At 47.5% G+C, this 20,386-nt stretch overlaps 1 protein-coding gene across 1 annotated transcript in view; it reads left to right on the forward strand.

Moving 5' to 3' along the window:
- The first annotated feature begins 2,069 nt into the window (after positions 1 to 2,069).
- Positions 2,070 to 20,386, forward strand: part of LOC138286679 (rac GTPase-activating protein 1-like) — a 312,034-nt gene continuing 293,717 nt past the window's right edge. The window contains exons 1-2 of the mRNA XM_069227153.1: positions 2,070 to 2,135; positions 18,653 to 18,855. Coding sequence (XP_069083254.1) covers positions 2,099 to 2,135; positions 18,653 to 18,855 — 240 coding nt within the window. The 5' untranslated portion in view covers positions 2,070 to 2,098. The remainder of the gene's footprint in view (positions 2,136 to 18,652; positions 18,856 to 20,386) is intronic.

Raw genomic sequence — 20,386 nt, forward strand, 5'->3', positions numbered from 1 at the left:
TGGCACCCACTCCCTCTGCGCCCTCTCCCTCTGTGCCCTAACACTGCCTGGTGCCCTCCCCCTCTGTGCCCTTACATCTCCTGGTGCCCTCTCCCTTTGTGCCCTCACACTGCCTGGTGCCCACTCCCTCTGTGCCCTTACATCTCCTTGTGCCCTCTCCCTCTGCGCCCTCACACCGCATGGTCCCCACTCCCTCTGCGCCCTCCCCCTCTGTGCCCTCACACTCCCTGGTGCCCTCCCCCTCTGTGCCCTCACACCACCTGGTGCCCACTCCCTCTGCGCCCTCCCCCTCTGTGCCCTTACATCTCCTGGTGCCCTCCCCCACTGTGCCCTTACATCTCCTGGTGCCCTATCCCTCTGTGCCCTCACACTGCCTGGTGCCCACTTCCTCTGTGCCCTTACATCTCCTGGTGCCCACTCCCTCTGCGCCCTCCCCCTCTGTGCCCTCACACTGCCTGGTGTCCTCCCCCTCTGTGCCCTTACATCTCCTGGTGCCCTCTCCCTCTGTGCCCTCACACTGCCTGGTGCCCTCTCCCTCTGTGCCCTCACACTGCCTGGTGCCCGCTCCCTCCCTGGTGCCCTCTCCCTCTGTGCCCTCACACTGCCTGGTGCTCTCTCCCTCTGTGCCCTCTTCGCCCTCACACCGCCTGGTGTCCTCTACCTCTGTGCCCACTCCCTCTGCGTCCTCCCCCTCTGTGCCCTCACACTGCCTGGTGCCCTCCCCCTCTGTGCCCTTACATCTCCTGGTGCCCACTCCCTCTGCGCCCTCACATCTCCCGGTGCCCACTACCTCTGTGCCCTCACGCTGCACGACATTTGTCCTTCCCTGCTTTGCACCCTCACAGGCCGGAGTACTCGTTTATTAATTGGATGATAATAAATACTCGATGGAACGCTTTCCTTGTGTCCTATATGGGACTCCCAGATTTATGGTGATTTCTTTTCATGATCTTTCTGTCTTTATGTGCATTTCTTGTTTGGAAAACTTTATAACAATGTATCCATATTTATTTTGCAGCTCTCGCTCGACAGCACAGCGCGCTCAGTACCGATAGCTTGGCCTTTAGCTCCACCTAGAGGAGGGTTTACCCCCCTCATGCTGCTAGCTGCTTGGGTTCACCTCTTCTGAGTTCTTGCAGTGCGTGAGGGACTATTTTATGTCAATAGTACTCTGACTCAACACATGCATTCATTATATCTAAGATGTGTTTAAAATCGAAAACAACCGTTCGATGTGTTTCTTTTTTTTTCCATTTCTTTAGGCTGTTGATGTCTTATCCGGAACTCGAAATGCAAGCCAAGCCTGTTGGTTTTGCCAGTGCTTGTTTTGAGGTGTGAAAGAGTTGTCCCTAGTATGTTCACGTAAACACATGTATGTACACACACTAGGATGACTGCTGCACCTTTGTGTCCTCATCAGCCATGTTCAACAGAACCATGGACTGGTTTGAACCTTTGGGGTTCTGGGGTCCCTGGTCCAAATGTGTTTTGGAGGCCCCTCTTCAGAACCGCTTTGAATTTAAAATGTCATCTTTCATGCCCTCTATGGCCAGGTCACTGACAGTGCAAACACTTGTTCGCATTTTAAATGTATTTTCATCTAATATTTAGGGATAATAATGACTTGTGTTTTCAATATTGTAACACAACAGCAGCTCACCCATATTACTACAAGTGATCTCTCACACCCTCCCATTTCTCACATGTGAAGTCCTGCTTTGATCTAAAGGAACTTTTTTATGGATTTTGCATGAAACATTTCTCTGCAAAATATCTGTAATGCACTCTCGCATGTCACCCACATTAAAAATAAATTAAAGGAAAACAATATTTGAAACAACCTGTTGAAGAATCATTCAAGAGCACAGGGCAAAACTCTGCAGGGGCCCCTGAAAGGCTGGGGCCCTGGGCAGAGCCCACTTTGCCCCTGCCTGAAAAGTCTCCGAGACTGTTTTCATTTTCTACTTGTGTCAAGTTTTGAAAAAAAGAAAGCGTGGGGTGGGGGGGCTTACGTACTGTGACGGTGACCCCGCAGAACATGGCTGATGTTCCCTTCTCTTCTTCCAGGATGGGGGAGCGGCTGATCCGCGTCATCGACATGCTTCAGATCTTTCTGGACATCAACGTGGAAGGAGGTAAGCCACGGTGAGAAGCGCCTAGTGAGGAGATGTGGGGCTTGTTTACACTAGGAGCTAGATTCTTCTCATAGATGATGTACCGTACCTTGTATAAGTAATTGTATGCCGGGTGGGATCCCCTCGCTGCCACCTGTGTAAGGTTGCATGTTAGATATCTGCATCATCTCTGTCTCTGGGGAGAAGGGGGCCGGCAGTCCCCTCGCAGGGTGGGTCCAACCAGAGGTTCCTCCTCAGGTGGTGTCCTGAATTCTTGGGTTGGTACCAACAGCCCCTCCTGTCATACGGGGTTGCTGTGGTATGTGGTTATGAAGGCGCCGGGTCTTCCAACACAAGTGCCAGATGGTCACATCTCTTGACACTTCTCGAAGTAGTATCTTTACCAGTGGCCACGCCTGGCATACAGGGTCACCGCAGTGTGGCAGTATAGGACCCAGCTGGTGCTCAATGCACAGCTCAGTCTGCGGTGGTCCTCGCCGGGGCTATGGGGGTCGCCAAGAGCAATCCTGACCACAGGCAACATCCCAATCTGTGGACAGCCGAATCCTCACACCGTGCACAGGGAGTCCTCACGGCTGCCCACTGGACCTCGCGCCCTCCAACTCTCTTCTCTTCCTCAGAGGGCACACTGGTCTTGGCAAGCAGCCAGGCTCTGGTGCTCTAGGTCCTTGGGCAGGTGGACTAGGGAGACTAGCAGGCCTTTGCCCCAGTCCAGGTCACAGCCAGAAGTTTTGCAGGGCCTCCCCTCCTCACACAGCTTGTCTGACTGCTTGACAAATGACACATTTTGGGGTCTCAACCTCCCCTTCTTATAGTCCTTTCCCAGACACCAAATGTGATTTAGGGTCTGGGTCTTTCAAGGTTTGTTGGGGGGGTTCTGCTTTTTTGACATACCATGTCTCCTTTTTTTCTTTCTTCATGAAAGATGGTCTTTCACACGATGCAGGACTCTGAAGACTATTGCTCTCAACATAATTAATGGAAGTGACCAGGGTTCACACCTGGGTTTGAGCCACAGTCATATGTGCATCAAATTGTTAATGCCAGACCCCCAGCCCTACCCTTATGATTCTCTTAACAGCCTCATCTCCCTTCCTGAGATTTGCCCAGACCTCTTCCCTCTGATCTATCACTGAATCAAAGAGAAGCATTTTGAGATGTAAAGGGAATCTCTTCCTTCCCTCCAATGTGTGTCCCACCCAGCTCACAGAAATGTAGCAATACACAAATCTGTCTTGGGGTAGCCTCTCCTTCTCATGTCTTCACCCGGCAGGCTTGGGCTTCCCAAAATGGAGGGTTAAAGAAGGGGTCTAAAATGTAAGAGAGGGCTGAAGAAGGGGTCTGGTGTGTAAGGGAGGGCTGAAGAAGGGGTTTGGTGTGAAAGAGAGGGCTGAAGAAGGGGTCTGGTGTGTAAGGAAATGGCTGAAATACGGGTGTGGTGTGTCAGGGAGGGCTGAAGAAGGGGTCTGGTGTGTCAGGGAGGGCTGAAGAAGGGGTCTGGTGTGTCAGGGAGGGCTGAAGAAGGGGTCTGGGGTGTCAGGGAGGGTTGAAGAGGAGATCTGGTGTGTCCGGGAGGGCTAAAGAAGGGGTCTGGCATGTAAGGGAGGACTGAAGAAGGGGTCTGGTGTGTCCGTGAGGACTGAAGAAGGGGTCTGGTGTGTAAGGGAGGGCTATAGAAGGGGTCTGGTGTGTAAGGGAGGGCTGTAGAAGGGGTCTGGAGTGTCAGGGAGGGCTGTAGAAGGGGTCTGGTGTGTCAGGGAGGGCTGTAGAAGGGGTCTGGTGTGAAAGAGAGGGCTGAAGAAGGGGTCCGGTGTGTAAGGAATGGCTGAAGAAGGGGTTTGGTGTGTAAGGGAGAGCTGAAGAAGGGGTCTGGTGTGTCAGGGAGGGCTGAAGAAGGAGTTTGGTGTGTAAGGGAGGGCTGTAGAAGGGGACTGGTGTGTCAGGGAGGGCTGTAGAAGGGGACTGGTGTGTCAGGGAGGGCTGAAGAAGGGGTCTGGTGTGTAAGGGAGGGCTGAAGAAGGTCTAGTATGTAAGAGAGGGCTGAAGAAGGTCTAGTATGTAAGAGAGGGCTGAAGAAGGTCTAGTATGTAAGAGAGGGCTGAAGAAGGTCTAGTATGTAAGAGAGGGCTGAAGAAGGTCTAGTATGTAAGAGAGGGCTGAAGAAGGTCTAGTATGTAAGAGAGGGCTGAAGGAGGTCTAGTATGTAAGAGAGGGCTGAAGAAGGTCTAGTATGTAAGAGAGGGCTGAAGAAGGGGTCTGGTTTGCCAGGGAGGGCTGTAGAAGGGGTCTGGTTTGCCAGGGAGGGCTGTAGAAGGGGTCTGGTTTGCCAGGGAGGGCTGTAGAAGGGGTCTGGTTTGCCAGGGAGGGCTGTAGAAGGGGTCTGGTTTGCCAGGGAGGGCTGTAGAAGGGGTCTGGTTTGCCAGGGAGGGCTGTAGAAGGGGTCTGGTTTGCCAGGGAGGGCTTTAGAAGGGGTCTGGTTTGCCAGGAAGGGCTTTAGAAGGGGTCTGGTTTGCCGGAGAGGGCTTTAGAAGGGCTCTGGTGTGTCTGGGAGGGCTGAAGAAGGGGTCTGGTGTGTCTGGGAGGGCTGAAGAAGGGGTCTGGTGTGTAAGGGAGGGCTGAAGAAGGGGTCTGGTGTGTAAGGGAGGGCTGAAGAAGGGGTCTGGTGTGTAAGGGAGGGCTGAAGAATGGGTCTGGTGTGTAAGGAAATGGCTGTAGAAGGGATCTGGTGTGTAAGGGAGGGCTGAAGAAGGGGTCTGGTGTGTAAGGGAGGGCTGAAGAATGGGTCTGGTGTGTAAGGAAATGGCTGTAGAAGGGATCTGGTATGTAAGGGAGGGCTGTAGAAGGGGTCTGGTGTGTTAGGGAGGGCTGTAGAAGGGGTCAGGTGTGTTAGGGAGGGCTGAAGAAGGGATTTGGTGTGTAAGGGAGGGCTGAAGAAGGGGTCTGGTGTGTAAAGAAATGGCTGAAGAAGGGGTCTGGTGTGTAAGGGAGGGCTGGAGAAGGGGTCTGGTGCGTCAGGGACGGCTGTAGAAGGGGTCTTGTGTGTCCGGGAGGGCTGTAGAAGGGGTCTGGTTCGTAAGGGAGGACTGAAGAAGAGATTTGATGTGTAAGGGAGGGCTAAAGAAGGGGTCTGGTGTGTCAGGAAGGGCTGTAGAAGGGGTCTTGTGTGTCAGGAAGGGCTGGAAAAGGGATTTGGTGTGTAAGGGAGGACTGAAGAATGGGTCTGGTGTGTAAGGAAATGGCTGAAGAAGGGGTTTGGTGTGTAAGGGAGGGCTGAAGAAGGGGTCTGGTGTGTAAGGGAGGGCTGAAGAAGGGGTCTGGTGTGTAAGGGAGGGCTGAAGAAGGGGTCTGGTTTGTAATGGAGGACTGAAAAAGGGGTTTGGTGTGTCTGTGAGGACTGAAGAAGGGGGTTGGTGTGTAAGGAATGGCTGTAGAAGGGGTCTGATGTGTCCGGGAGGGCTGAAGAAGGGGTCTGTGTGTAAGGGAGGGCTGAAGAAGGGGTCTGGTGTGTAAGGGAGGGCTGTAGAAAGGGTCTGGTGTGTAAGGGAGGGCTGTAGAAGGGGTCTGTAAGGGAGGGCTGTAGAAGGGGTCTGTAAGGGAGGGCTGTAGAAGGGGTCTGTAAGAGAAGGCTGTAGAAGGGGTCTGGTGTGTAAGGGAGGGCTGTAGAAGGGGTCTGGTGTGTCGGGGGGATGTAGAAGGGGTCTGTAAGGGAGGGCTGTAGAAGAGGTCTGGCATTTAAGGGAGGGCTGAAGAAGGGGTCTGGCATTTAAGGGAGGGCTGAAGAAGGGGGCTGGTTTGTAAGGGAGGACTGAAGAAGGGATCTGGTGTGTAAGGGAGGGCTGAAGAAGAGATTTGTTGTGTAAGGGAGGGCTAAAGAAGGGGTCTGGTGTGTAAGGGAGGGCTGTAGAAGGGGTCTGGTGTGTCAGGAAGGGCTGTAGAAGGGGTCTGGTGTGTCAGGAAGGGCTGGAAAAGGGGTCTGGTGTGTCAGGAAGGGCTGGAAAAGGGATTTGGTGTGTAAGGGAGGGCTGAAGAATGGGTCTGGTGTGTAAGGGAGGGCTGAAGAAGGGGTCTGGTGTGTAAGGGAGGGCTGAAGAAGAGGTCTGGTGTGTCCGGGAGGGCTGAAGAAGGGGTCTGGTGTGTAAGGGAGGGCTGAAGAAGGGGTCTGGTGTGTAAGGGAGGACTGAAGAAGGGGTCTGGTGTATAAGGGAGGGCTGTAGAAGAGGTCTGGTGTGTCCGGGAGGGCTGCAGAAGAGGTCTGGTGTGTCCGGGAGGGCTGAAGAAGGGGTCTGGTTTGTAAGGGAGGACTGAAGAAGGGGTCTGGTGCGTAAGGGAGGACTGAAGAAGGGGTCTGGTGTGTAAGGGAGGACTGAAGAAGGGGTCTGGTGTGTAAGGGAGGACTGAAGAAGGGGTCTGGTGTGTAAGGGAGGGCTGTAGAAGGGGTCTGGTGTGTAAGGGAGGGCTGTAGAAGGGGTCTGGTGTGTAAGGGAGGGCTGTAGAAGGGGTCTTTAAGGGAGGGCTGTAGAAGGGGTCTTTAAGGGAGGGCTGTAGAAGGGGTCTTTAAGGGAGGGCTGTAGAAGGGGTCTGTAAGGGAGGGCTGTAGAAGGGGTCTGTAAGGGAGGGCTGTAGAAGGGGTCTGTAAGGGAGGGCTGTAGAAGGGGTCTGTAAGGGAGGGCTGTAGAAGGGGTCTGGTTTGTAAGGGAGGGCTGTAGAGGGGCCTGGTTTGTAAGGGAGGGCTGTAGAGGGGTCTGGTGTGTCAGGGAGGGCTGAAGAAGGGGTCTGGTGTGTAAGGCAGGGCTGAAGAAGGGGTCTGGTTTGTAAGGGAGGGCTACAGAAGGGGTCTGGTGTGTCAGGGAGGGCTGAAGAAGGGGTCTGGTGTGTAAGGGAGGGCTGAAGAAGGGGTCTGGTGTGTAAGGGAGGACTGAAGAAGGGGTCTGGTGTATAAGGGAGGGCTGTAGAAGGGGTCTGGTGTGTCCGGGAGGACTGAAGAAGGGGTCAGGTATGTCAGGGAGGGCTGTAGAAGGGGTCTGGTGTGTCCGGGAGGACTGAAGAAGGGGTCTGGTGCATAAGGGTAGGATGAAGAAGGGGTCTGGTGTGCCATTGGAACCATGAACTTCTCTAACACATTGTGCCCCTGAACTTCTGTAAGTACTCACACATTGATACCAATACTTGGATGCTCTCCACTAAGCTTGCTAAGAAATCCTCCTGTGAAACCCGCATGGAGAGAATTTCATACTATTTTTTAGCAATAAGACGTTCAAATTGGTTTGGGGCATAACAAATTTAGCAAGGTGAGAAAAATAGAGGACCACAGTGCCAGATCCTAACGGTGGGCAGTTGGCAGCCACAATTGGGTCAAACTAGTTAACCTGTGTAAACCAGTATGTGATCAAAGCATAACACAGGCCTCTGCGGCTGTTGGAGGGTGGGGGGGGGGGGGGGGGGTTCCTTAAGCTGAAGATCAGTGAATATTTGTGAGCTGAAATACTCATGCCCCCCTCACACTGTGCAGAGGGTCCCTTCATTTTTTAGCACTGTAGCCAGTACTAGTGGAGGCCTAGACCCCCAGGCTGCCTTCCCACAAAGTCCCCCCGTCGTTGGGTGTATCGGAGTGGGCCTTACACAAACAGAGAGAGGAAAAGCATCCGCACTTCCTCCCATAATCAAAAGAGTATATACAATGGGTGTAGAGGAAATAAGATCAATCTATTCATAGCAAACGCTTTGGTTCTGATCCTGTCAATATTTCCATTGGGGTTCTTTTTAAAGACTGTTATGTTGCGACTTATGTGGGGAGTTCCCCCTTATGGAACAGGTGGTTTTACACACTTAACAGTGTCATGCTTCATCATAGACCACCCATCCCCACCCTAGTAGGATAATGCCACTAGGGCAGACTCAACCTCATGGTGAAATGCATCCAGAGGGAGTTCTTAGATAAAGTATTCTGGATAATAAAGGGATCCAGTTGCATTAAAAATACCTAGCAGACAACCAGTGTTAATACACCTTTAATAGTGGTGTCTGTTGGTAAGGTTAAAAAATGAATTGACTGTGTGGGTATAATGACTCGCCCCCGTCGTGAGACAAAAGGCCAACATGTTTCTGCCCTCACAGTGAGCCAAAACTGGTCTGGGGCATTCTTCAGGGCCAAGGATCCCTAACCATACATAGGTGATCTAAATACTATTCTATCCCACTACTGGAAAGGAACCCTTATTATACAAACACTCAAGGCCTACCTGAGTGACATTAATAGATTATGGATACCTATTCATGGAGAGAAACAAAACAAATGAGAAGGGCAACTTCACACAGCCATTACATGCTTTTAGAAAGGCTAAAAGCATCCAAGATATAATTGTCCACACATGACCTCGAGATAAGGTACCAACAGATATGCAATCAACATTATGGCACTTACCTCCATCATCAGGCCACATCCCATGTGGGAAATGCAGTGTGTAAATTTACCAAAAAACAACAAACCTAGACTTGGGTCTACCAACACTATGGGAATTGAGGTCACTAACTAACTGTAACAGCAAAAATGTGATCTATGTTCTGTCCCTGTAAGCTGAAGTACATTTGATTGACCCCACGAAGGGTTGGAACCTGTATTTGTGAACATAGGAGAACTATACGATGCAGACAAGATTCAACAAAACTTACTAGCCACTATATCATGAAAAATCACAGTGCTGATGACATGGAGTGGTATGTCACAGAAAGATTATTTTATTTTTGTTTGATTCAATATCAAACAAGCAGCACCACGGTGATAACACTGAGATACATTGATATGCTTTGTGTTAGATCCAATATTTTAATCATTTTTGAGACTGCATCAGTGACTGGAAAATCATATGTTATTATCCTCCTTCCCCCAACCATGTCCCGAGGGTCCGTAACATAGTTTAAGTATGCGACTCCACTACGCGATTCAAATTGGGTTGGCACGTGTGGGAATCAACAAGCAAGGGACTCCATTTCCCACACTGATGACGCAGCTAATACGCTCTGGCTTGATACGTTGCCAGCACGCACGTGGGTACGTATAGGGGAGCTTATCCTCCTCCGCACTCTCAGGCAAGTGGCTGGGAGGAGGTTGAAGTAGGTGCAGAAACATGATGCACCCTTTGATGAAGTAAGTGCGGTGGGAACGGGGGACCAGCACAAGGCAGGACCGCCTGCCTGCGCAGACTTCACTCCATACAATGTAGTCTACGCAAAAGGAGCACAAGTTGCGAGTCTCTTAGCATATTGCGATCAGTAATGAGATACATACCTGGGTTCATGGGGGTTGTACGCTTTATAGTTCTCTACCCTGCCCAGGGAGATTGGTTGGACTACCTTACTATTGAGTCTAACAACTAGAGTCTGAGACCCTTCCTGTTTGTTATATTCCTGAATGAGGGGTACATTCCCACTGGCAAAAGACAAGTTAAAGAAACAATGAGTGGCAGCACAGGTATAATTCTCCCCTGCCCGCGATGTTGGTTCCATACATCCTACGGTTGAATGCAGCAAACAGTATACGCAGGAATATTACTTTGAGAAGTTCTGTAATCATGTTCAATGCTCGCTGGGGTGACACAAATGCGCAATATGGAGCACTGTGTTCATCCCACCCCAGGACTGAACAGGATGTGTACAGGAGATAACATGAACCCATGCCTACTTTTCTTAGTATTTTATTCCTTCTGCAGTGTGTGACTACAAGGGGCATCATCCCCAGACCAGAGGCCCGAATCCCTAAAGTTTAGGGTAAGAGTGGGTGTAGTGGTTAACAATGGTTGGCACTATATTCATACAAGGACCTGCATGTTGTGTTTTATTGGCATGTAATTTGGCACCTGTGTTTGCAGTGTTTTCCTATGAGGCATGTGTTGTATCCTAGTAACCATTGCAGGTCTGTTAAGAATGTGGGGTTGGAATGTTATTGCTTCAAGGATGACGTTGAGAGAAAACGGAGCGGTCTGTGGAGCTGGGTGCTTTCTGTGAACCCTGGGTTCCTGCATACTTAATAAAGAAGACTTTTTCTACACACGGTTGGCATCGCCTTTGTATCTTAACATTGGCGACGAGGATGGGATGCGGCTATTAAAGACGATGTCAAAAGAAGATCCTGTGACTTGCAACGGCGTCAACCCCTGCCAAAAGAAGGTAAATTCTCGGAGGTAAAGAAAGAAAAGCGCAACGTGAGCAAGGATACGCTGTGAGGTGTGAAAAAAAAAAAAAGATCGAAGCTAAAGATAGAACGTGATACTTTTAAAGGGTTTGTCATCTGCAAAAAGATAAGTATAAAAGAAGAGTGCAGATGGACATGAACGTTGTGCGGTGCAGTGTTTCTGCACAATTTACGCCGCTTCAGGAATTCAAATTGTATTGATGTTAATGCGCGTTCATGGTGCGGTAAAGGCGCTTTTTGAACGTTAACAATAGAATTTTACCGTGTTCCGCTGGAAGGCTCGTGGAGGACGCGTGAGGAGCGGCGAGTGCAGTCACGCGGTGACGTCGACACGCTAGCAACGCAACCACGACACTAGCAGCGTGACGTAGGAAGAAGGCGAGTGGCACACGTGCATGTAACCACGGCAACGGCCGTAGCGAAGGAAGTGTACGCGTAACCACGGCAACTGCCGTGGTGGATGAAGAGTGAACGAAACAGAATTTTTTTTTTAAGGCGCCTGGCAAATACAACTATAACATTGCATGAAAAACAACGTGCACAAGTTTCAAATATTGAAAGTGACTAGTAAGCAACGCAGACAACGGTGATCACTTTATTTCATTGTTTATGTATCTATTTTATAGATTTGTTTTTTTTAGGTATGAACTTGCTTAGCCATTGCTGTTTTAGTTAATTATTGAATAAAACTAAAAGGATAACAGCATGGAAATGTCATCCATTTTGGCACCAGTAAAATTCTTACAAAGTCCGGGTCCACCATGTATGGTGTGGGAAGACTGGCGCGAAGCTTTTGAGACGTAATTGGAGGCAATTGGAGGGGTCACTTTCGAACCATTGCGTAAGTTAGCTATTTTAAAACACTGGGTGTCGAAGGTAGGAGAGTACTGAAAACACTACCAAGACCCAGTCAGGAGATGATGACTTTAAATGCCAAGTCGAAGTGGCAGTGAAACTGCACACACAGGCCTTGCAATGGCAGGCCTGAGACAAGGTTAAGGGGCTACTGAGGTGGGTGGCACAACCAGTGCTGCAGGCCCACTAGTAGCATTTAATCTACATGCCCCAGGCACATGTAGTGCACTCTACTAGGGACTTACAGGTAAATTAAATAGTCAATCATGGATAAACCAATCAATAGTACAATTTACACAGAGAGCATATGCACTTTAGCACTGGTTAGCAGTGGTAAAGTGCTCAGAGGTCAAAAGCCAACAACAGCAGGTCAGAAAAATTAGGAGGAAGGAGGCAAAAAGTTTGGGGATGTCCCTGTCAAAAAGCCAGGTCCAACAATCACCTTCTGACAACTTCAGTGGTGATGAATACAGTATAGCTATGAAAGCATTAGATGACCATTATGGCAGAAAAGTCAGTGTGGTTGTGGAAAGACACACATTCTTTTCCAGGATTCAAGCACAAGGAGAAACTGTAGAGCAATATGTTGCCGAATTGAGAACATTAGCTGCGTCGTGCAAATTTAGAGAGTTGCAGGAAGAACTAACTAGAGACCAATTTATTAACAAAACAAACAATTCCAAAATTCAAGAACGACTACTGGAGTTGAAGGATCCCTCGTTACAAAAGACAATCAATATTGCGAGACGGATAGAGAACACTTCCAAATATTTATCTGAACTTAATTTTAAGCAACTTAATAATGATAGTTTTTCGAACGACGTGAACGTTATCTCCAGGCCAAATAAAGGGGATGTTGTAAAGTGGGAAAAAAAAGGAAAGGGGATGTTATAGGTGCGGTAGCAGTAATCCTACCACGGAGGCTAACAAATGCCCTGCGACCTTTATGAAGTGTTACCAGTGTAAGAAAATAGGGCATTTCGGACGTGTTTGCAAGTTGGGACGTGTGCAGAAGCAACGAAAAAAACTTTCAGTAAACAGCATCAAAGTGTGTGATGATACACAGTCTAATGATGAGCATGAGAATGATAATGAGGGTAACGTTGAAGTGTTAACTATAGAGGAGTGTGTGGGGGCAATTGGAGCTAACTATACCCCTCCAAAGTGCATGGTCAAGATAAATGATAAAATGGTGGAAGTGTGGGTAGATTCATGTTTACCGTACACCATTGTAAGTAAACAAGTGTGGAAAGAGTTGGAGTGCGGTGAACTCATGCCCACAAACATTAAACCGGTAGGATATTGTAGAGACAAATTACCCCTGGTTGGCTACGTAATGTGTACTATAGTTTTCAAGGAAAGGAGTGCAAAAGTACCTGTATATGTGGTAGAACATGGAAAGAGTTTATTGGGATGGAGTGAACAAAAGTCTTAAGGAATGGTATTGAATACTAACCATCCTAGACAAGTGTTAGTAGTGGACGACGAGGAAAAGAACAAATGGCGGGGAAGGTTTCCCAATCTATTTTCAGAGAATTTAGGTTGTCTAAAAAAAATTGAGCATCGAATTGTGGTCAGATCGGGTAGCACTCCTAAAATACACAAAGTGAGGAATGTACCATTTGCCTTAAGACCACAATTGAAGGAGGAGTTGATGAGATTGTGCAAGAGTAAAGTAATTGAGCCCATCGAGTCATCAGAGTGGCTTATTGTTTTGGCGCGTAAACCTAATGGGAAATTACGCATGTGCATAGATTTGAGGGATCTCAACAAGTGTATATTAGTGGATCGTCATCCTCTGCCACACATCAGTGAACTATTGTCATCTGTGAGGGGGGCTAAGTATTTTTCATCGATCGATCTTTCTAATGCGTATCATCAAGTACGGTTACACTCCTCATCTAAGAAATTAACGTCTTTCATTACCCCTGAGGGCATGTTTCAGTGTGTTCGTATGCCGTTTGGGTTAGCATCAGCATCCTCAGTCTTTCAAAGAATTATGAACAGTATATTGTCAGGAGTTAAGAAAGCTGTAGTGTTCAAAGACGACATTTTGGTATGGGGCAAGGATATAGGTGACCACAATGAGATGTTGATGGAAGTCCTGCAAAGGTTACAAGATTCCGGACTCACCATCAGTGCGGATAAATGCAAGTTTGGTGTAAGGCAAATAGAATATCTAGGTCACACGTTATCTGAAGATGGTGTGAGGCCAAAAAATAAATTGCTCGATGCCATCAAAAATGCGCCAGCTCCGATGAACAAGGATCAACTACGATCCTTTTTGGGCCTGGCAGAATATTATTCAAAATTTGTTCCGCAATTTGCCACAAAAGTACATGTATTGAGAACACTTTTGAAATCGAAAGTTCAATTTCTCTGGTCAAGGGAGTGCCAGGAAGCTTTTGACTTAGTAAAAAAGGAAATTTCAGAGTCTGTATGTCTGAAACCATTTGATCCCAATGATCAATCTATCATTGCGGTAGATGCTAGTGCATACGGTCTTGGGGCGGTTTTGATGCAAAAAAAGAAGGGTCAAGAAAGAGTTGGTGGCCTTTGTGTCACGCACTCTTAAAGGAGCGGAAGCTACGCATTCGGTAATTGAGAGAGAGGCTCTGGCATGTTGGTGGGGTGTCAATTACTTCAAAATATATGTGTGGGGCAATCGATTTGAGGTTAGAGCAGATCACAAACCTCTAGTTGACATATTTTCTACCAAAGGAGCCGGCAATGCCACTCCAAGGACAGCTAAATGGCTGTATCGTTTACAAGATTATGACTTTGAGTTGACATATGTGCCGGGTTGATTAACAGATATGCCGATTGTTTGTCGCGCATTCCCTTGCAGAATGTAGAGGAAGGTGAGGATGATCTGAATGGCGAAGAATGGGTAGTGGCCAGTGTTAGTGAATCGTGTGGAGGCAGCATAGGAATGGAGGAGTGGGTGAAAGCATTAAAGGATGATGAAGATTTGAGCACGTTGTGTGACTATATTGCGAATCCCACTAAAATACACAATCCGAAGGACGTGCTGCGCGAATATAGTAAATTATGGCCAGAATTATCTGTGATAGATGGGGTGTTGAGAAGGGGTGAAAGACTAGTGGTACCCGTGAGTTTGAGAGAAAAGCTGGTGAATCTATTACATGAAGGTCATGGTGGTATGACCGGGATGAAAAGGAGAGCGCAGGTGGATTTTTGGTGGCCGGGTATGGACAAAGATATAGAGAGGTGTGTTCGCAACTGCGTAGCATGCATGTGTAGCGACAATTCCCATGTGATAAGAGAATCTTCTATATCGGGCACCAAATTTCCGGAAAAACCTTGGCAGAAGGTAGCCATTGACATTTGTGGGCCGTTTGTTTCCAAAGGAATAACGGGAGAATTTGCCCTAGTGTTGGTAGATTACTTTTCTAAGTGACCAGAGGTGGCATTTGTGAGAGAGGTGAAGACTGACAGTGTAATTGATTTTTGTGAAGAGGTGTTTCATAGGGAGGGTTATCCAGAATGTGTAGTTTCTGATAATGGTCCGCAATTCGTATCAGAACAGTTCAGGGACTATTTGAAGAATTTGAAGGTGGAACATTATACTACTGCTATATACAATCCTAGGGAGAATGGTCTTGTAGAGAGATTCAATAGTGTTGAAAGAATGTGTGCAGTTGAGTGAAGAACAAGGTATCAAGCGGTCAAAGAAATGATGTGGAGTTATCGGAATACCCCCCATTCAGCTACTGGCGAAACTCCTTTTTGCCTGTTAAAAGGGAGAGTGGCAGGTACTAAATTAACACCGTCATGGATGAACAAGGCCAAGGTTAAGACATTTAATAGAAAGGAGTTAGAGAAAAGAGTTGAAGAGTATCAGGACAAATATGTCAACAGACACAATGACTGTGTGAAAAGAAAGAATTGCAAGTACAATGGAGGGGACTGGGTCAGGTCGTGGGTACCGAGTAGTCCAAGGAGGAGTATGTCAAAATGGTCTAAACCCAAACAAGTTGAGGTTGGGGTAGGAAACAGCTTGTGGTTAAGTGATGGTAAGAAATGGAATGTGCGAAAGGTTACTAGGTGTAGTGAGAAGGAGTGTGAAGTGAAGGATGAGGAAGTTAGTGGAGGGAGGTCAAATTTAATGGATTGCAATGTGAGGAAAAGCAGTAGAACTGCAGTCAACCCATCGTGGATGAAAGATTATCATGTCACTAAGCTGGTGAAATAACAAGTATTCATTCATCATGGTTGCCTAGGCGGTCCATGGTATGGCGCCTGTGTTCTGGGGAATGTTTGTCTTTAGTATAGTTTAAGAAAAAAATATTTTTAATAAAAGAATGTATAGGTCAATGTAGTTTATATCATATTGTTTAGCCCAATAGCATTTATATCTCATTGTTTAGGTCAATAGCATTTGTTAAAAATTGAGTAAAGGGGGGAAGATGTGTTGTATCCTAGTAACCATTGCAGGTCTGTTAAGAATGTGGGGTTGGAATGTTATTGCTTGAAGGATGACGTTGAGAGAAGACGGAGCGGTCTGTGGAGCTGGGTGCTTTCTGTGAACCCTGGCAGGGGTTGTTCCTGCATACTTAATAAAGAAGACTTTTTCTACATGTGGTTGGCATCTCCTTTGTATCTTAACAGCATGTCCACCGATTTTTGTTTTCAGTGCGTGCTAACAATAGAGCATTTTTCTGTGAAGTTGCTCTTCTCGTTTGCTTTGTTTCTCTCCATGAATAGTTATCCATAATCTATCAATGTCACTTGGGTAGGCCCCGAGTTTTTGGATATTAAGTGTTCCTTTCCAGTAGTGGGATAGAATAGTAATTAGATCACTTATGTATGGTTAGGGATCCTTGGCCCTGAAGAATGCCCCAGACCAGTTTTGGCTCACTGTGAGGGCAGAAACATGTTGGCTTTGACTTATGACGGGGGCGAGTCATTATACCCACACAGTCAATTCATTTTTTAACCTTACCAACGGACACCACTATTAAAGGTGTATTAACACTGGTTGTCCTCTAGGTATTTTTAATGCAACTGGATCCCTTTTAATATCCAGAAAACCTTATCTAAGAACTCCCTCTGGATGCACCTCACTGTGAGGTCGTGTCCGTCCTGGTGGCATTGCCCTACTAGGGTGGGGATAGGTGGTCTATGATGAAGCATGGCATTAAGTGTGTAAGACCACCTGTTCCATAAGGGGGGATTCCCCACATAGGTCCCAACACAACAGTCTTTAAAAAGAACCCCAAAGGAAATATTGGCAGGATCACAACCAAAGCTGTTGCTACTAATAGATTTATCTTATTTCCTCCAACCCCATTGTGTAGTATCAGAGTGGGGACAACACACTCAGGATTTCTGGAATTTCTCTATTTGTAAGACACAACTGTCAGAGTGAGTCGTAGCGGTTGCTAGCGTCATAACAGCCTCTTACTGTGGCCAGGGTTTTAAGTGGGTTGGGTTCTTCTGGGTCTCTGTCCCAGTAGTAATTGAAAACAGGCATGGAAACAGAGCCCAATGGGGCCTGTATCTTGCCTTTAAGGCAGATTGGTTCCTGAACAATCGATGCAAAAAAATTTGAGGTAATCCATGTCAACAGTTTTTAGTTCTGCTTAACATTTCACGTTTCTCTTCATTGTGCATCCCCAAGAGTGTTAGCTATCTCCAGGATGTTGTGTTTATTTTTTTTATGTCTAGCAGATAGCTCTTGTATAGTGCATACATTGAAATGAGTTGATGGAGGTGTTTATAAGGGTCCACGATTGGGAGCTCTGGAGTTGAGGCTGAAGACAGTGCGAGTTTCTTTTCCCTCAGTGCCTGTCAGTGACTCAAAAAGGTGTTCAGAATAAATGCTCATCCAATCCTTTGCCTCTCTGCAGAGCAATGGTCATTTATTCCATCTGCAAATGTAATTCTGCCCAAATGTGTGTACAGGAAGTCCACAGTTGTCAAAATATTGACAAACCGAAAGGAAGCGCTGTACATATGGGGTAGTTGATGTGTGTTGTGGTTTGGGGGGGAGATGGGAGCAAGTGCATTCAGTTGAGTCCAAGAGGGTGCTGCAGAAAAAAGGCATGAGATGTAAGATACACAGTTGGAGAAGATGTGGCTAAGTGTGCACATGTGTAACCTAAGGTGAACATAACAGGAGTGATTGAGACACTCCAAAGACCACTGCCCCTTCCACCGGCCTCTGTGATGTTTAATTCCCAGTCTCACTATGTCAAAACTGAAACCGTTTCAGTATTAGGTACAGCAAAATCATTGTTGTTACTCGTTTACCTTAAACTGCTAACACCCATTGACAAAGCCGATGGTGCTGACTCGTTTTAGGTGTGCGTCAGTTGCATGCAAGAAGAGAGAGTTCACAGGACCAACATGCCACACACTATGAGAATTGCAGAAATGTACTTTAAGCCACACCCTTAATTACATAGGCCACGCCCATTTTAGAGCCCCCTCACCCCTTTTTCATCACACTTAAAGCAATGGTTGTGACATTGTAGAGTGTTCCAATTGTGAAACAGTGGTCTCTTGGCACATTTTATACTAATGAAAATGTATTAGGCCTGAGCGGAGTTTGCGGAGTTCTGCTATGCGGAACTCCGAGAAGTGACATAAAAACTCTGCTGCACTACGCTGAGTTCCGCCAGCGGTGGAGTGTGTTAGATCATGCCATTCCCACTGATTTTTAACACCGGGTGTTTTTCCTGTGCTGAAAAATTGGCACAAATGGCACCAGGCACGGCGCAAGACGGAGCTGCTTCTTTTCTGCTGCTCGAACAGATTTTCTACTCAAGCGGCAGCTTCCTCAAAGCGAACAGATGATTTTTAAACGCGGGGGTTGCAACCATCTGCGACCGCCCACGTTCGGAGGTGGTGATTTTCCTTGCTCGCCAATTAAATGTTGGCGAGCGCAAACGACGAAAAAAAACTCTGCTATGCAGAGTGTTTCAGAACTCTGCGTTCTAAGTGAAGCGCGTAGTGGGAAAAACTCTACAAGCGGAGTTCACCACCCACCCCTAAAATTTATGGCAGAGACCAGTGTACCTGCACTAAGTATGTAGTGAGGAATGTTCAGTCATGTGCCAGGAGTATCAATGTGCCCTTGTCAACATACCCCCAAAACTGGCATTGGGCAGTTAATCAAACTGAAGTGAGAGCTAGGGGTTGGGCTTAAAAGGTGAGATTTTCTGCTCTTTTCGGTAACATGAAGGGAAGCAATAGGTTCAGAATGTGGCGCCTGTAAGGAGTTGGCATCACACCAGCTGCTTCTAGGGCCACCGTTGCAAGATCACAGGTTCTCGCTCCAGGACCAGGCCTATTCATTGCAGGTGCATGAAGGTGAGTGTTACAGGTGTGGACCTTGCCCACATGTGTTTCTGGCATGCTGTTCATGGTCTGTGCCCCATCTTTGTGCCTGGTTACTGTACCCTTGTTTCTGTGCCCCCGTCTGACTCTCCTCCCCTCACTTACACAGAGTACATCACCATCGTCCGCGCCTTCCAGGCCATGCTGCGGCGGTGTAAGCGCACCGAGCAGGAGCTGGGCACCACGCGCGAGAAGCTGCTGAAGAGCCAGAGCGAGCTCAACACGCTGGAGGTGAAGCTCAAACACGCGCGCAACCAGGTCTCGGTGGAGATGAAGAGGCGCCAAAACGCAGAGACCGAGCAGGAGAAACTGGTAGGAACCGGAAGGAGGGAGCTTATGGGTGGGGGGAGCCATCTAGTGGAGAACATCAAATAGCAAAGACGGTGGAACTTACTGGACACAATATAGAGTACAAGCTAGCCTCCCAGAGCATCTTATCTGGGGACCTAAGGGAACACATGCTCTATACAATAAGCTGGGGCTCCCGCTACAGTCTGTAGCAGAGATTCGAGACCTCTCTAGGTAGCCATCTGTATTGGAAGAACTGTTGCATTTAGGGCTGAAGGTTGGTTAGGAGACTCGTGAGGCAGACCGGTACAGGAACAGACTTTAAAGGAACATGTTATAAGCAGAGACTAGCTGGGACATTCTGTAGGAGACCTAAAGGAACCTATAGTAAGCATCCGCAGGGATGGAGCTAATCTGATGGGTGAGGTACAGATGGGACTGTCTACAGGGGACAGCAAGGAATTATCTGCGCATGAAGATCTGGGACTCAAGGAGACGGTCTGTAGCATGGGTACTCACAAACATTTTCCCAGGGGCCAAAAAGTTTGGTAAGTGGTGTACCGAGGGCTGCACTGGTGACACCAGGTGGTGTGTGTGGGTGAGGGAGGGAAAGATAGACATATAGGCAGGTGTAGGACACGTGAAACAGGTACATCTAGTGGCTGCATTGAATAGAACAATGTGGGACCAAAAAACCTGGAATCAATCCCAGCTTCCCTACTTGATCAAATTGTGTGATCCTAGGCAATTGTTTTATTTCATTTTCCCTCCTTTTTCTTCATTATCACATACAAAAGGACCTCCACGTGAATGACTTCAGGGTTCATGCTGTAAAAAAATGTCTCCGGTGTTTGATTTACTAAACTATAATGTTGTTCATCTATAATAGCAAGCCAGGTCACCCAGAGGGGTGCCAATAACATCTGGTTTGCCTTTTAGTTCACCTTTGGCATTGTTGCCAGGGTGGGGGGAGCATTATTGTTTCTAAATTCATGTTTGAAAACTACAACGTTCCAAAAAATCCTTCTCATTGCACTGATATAATCCGATGTGCTAAGGTGAAACGGTTCTACCTGCAAGTGAATCACACTTATTGAATTTTAAAGACCTACCATATTTTTAGACATATGCTGCAAGATGTCTTAAGAAATGAAAGCGCTGCAAAAGTTAAATGGTGCAGGACACCCTTGATACTTATTTTTTTAAACTGCAATTAACCTTCAAGTAAATGTTTGTCCCTTTAGTTAACATATTTTTAAAGTTAGGTCTGAGTCGAGTTAACAGCAGCCCAGTGTTTGTTGACCTGGGACCGCATATAAAGGTCAGGAGGGCCCCATGCGGCCCCAGGCCCTACTTTGAGTATCACTGGTCTATAGGGTACATACAGGATCCTGTATGAAGCATTTCTGAAGAAAGAGCGGAGTGATGGGGCAGTGTGTAGCAGGGATGCGGGAGCCTATAGTGAACATCGGTATAGTTGGAGCTTAGACTAATGGAAAACATCCCGAAACCTATAGTAATTACCTCTACATATGGATGTGAGAATTATGGGACA

Source organism: Pleurodeles waltl, chromosome 3_2 (genome assembly GCF_031143425.1).
Source record: "Pleurodeles waltl isolate 20211129_DDA chromosome 3_2, aPleWal1.hap1.20221129, whole genome shotgun sequence".
Classification (NCBI taxonomy): domain Eukaryota; kingdom Metazoa; phylum Chordata; class Amphibia; order Caudata; family Salamandridae; genus Pleurodeles; species Pleurodeles waltl.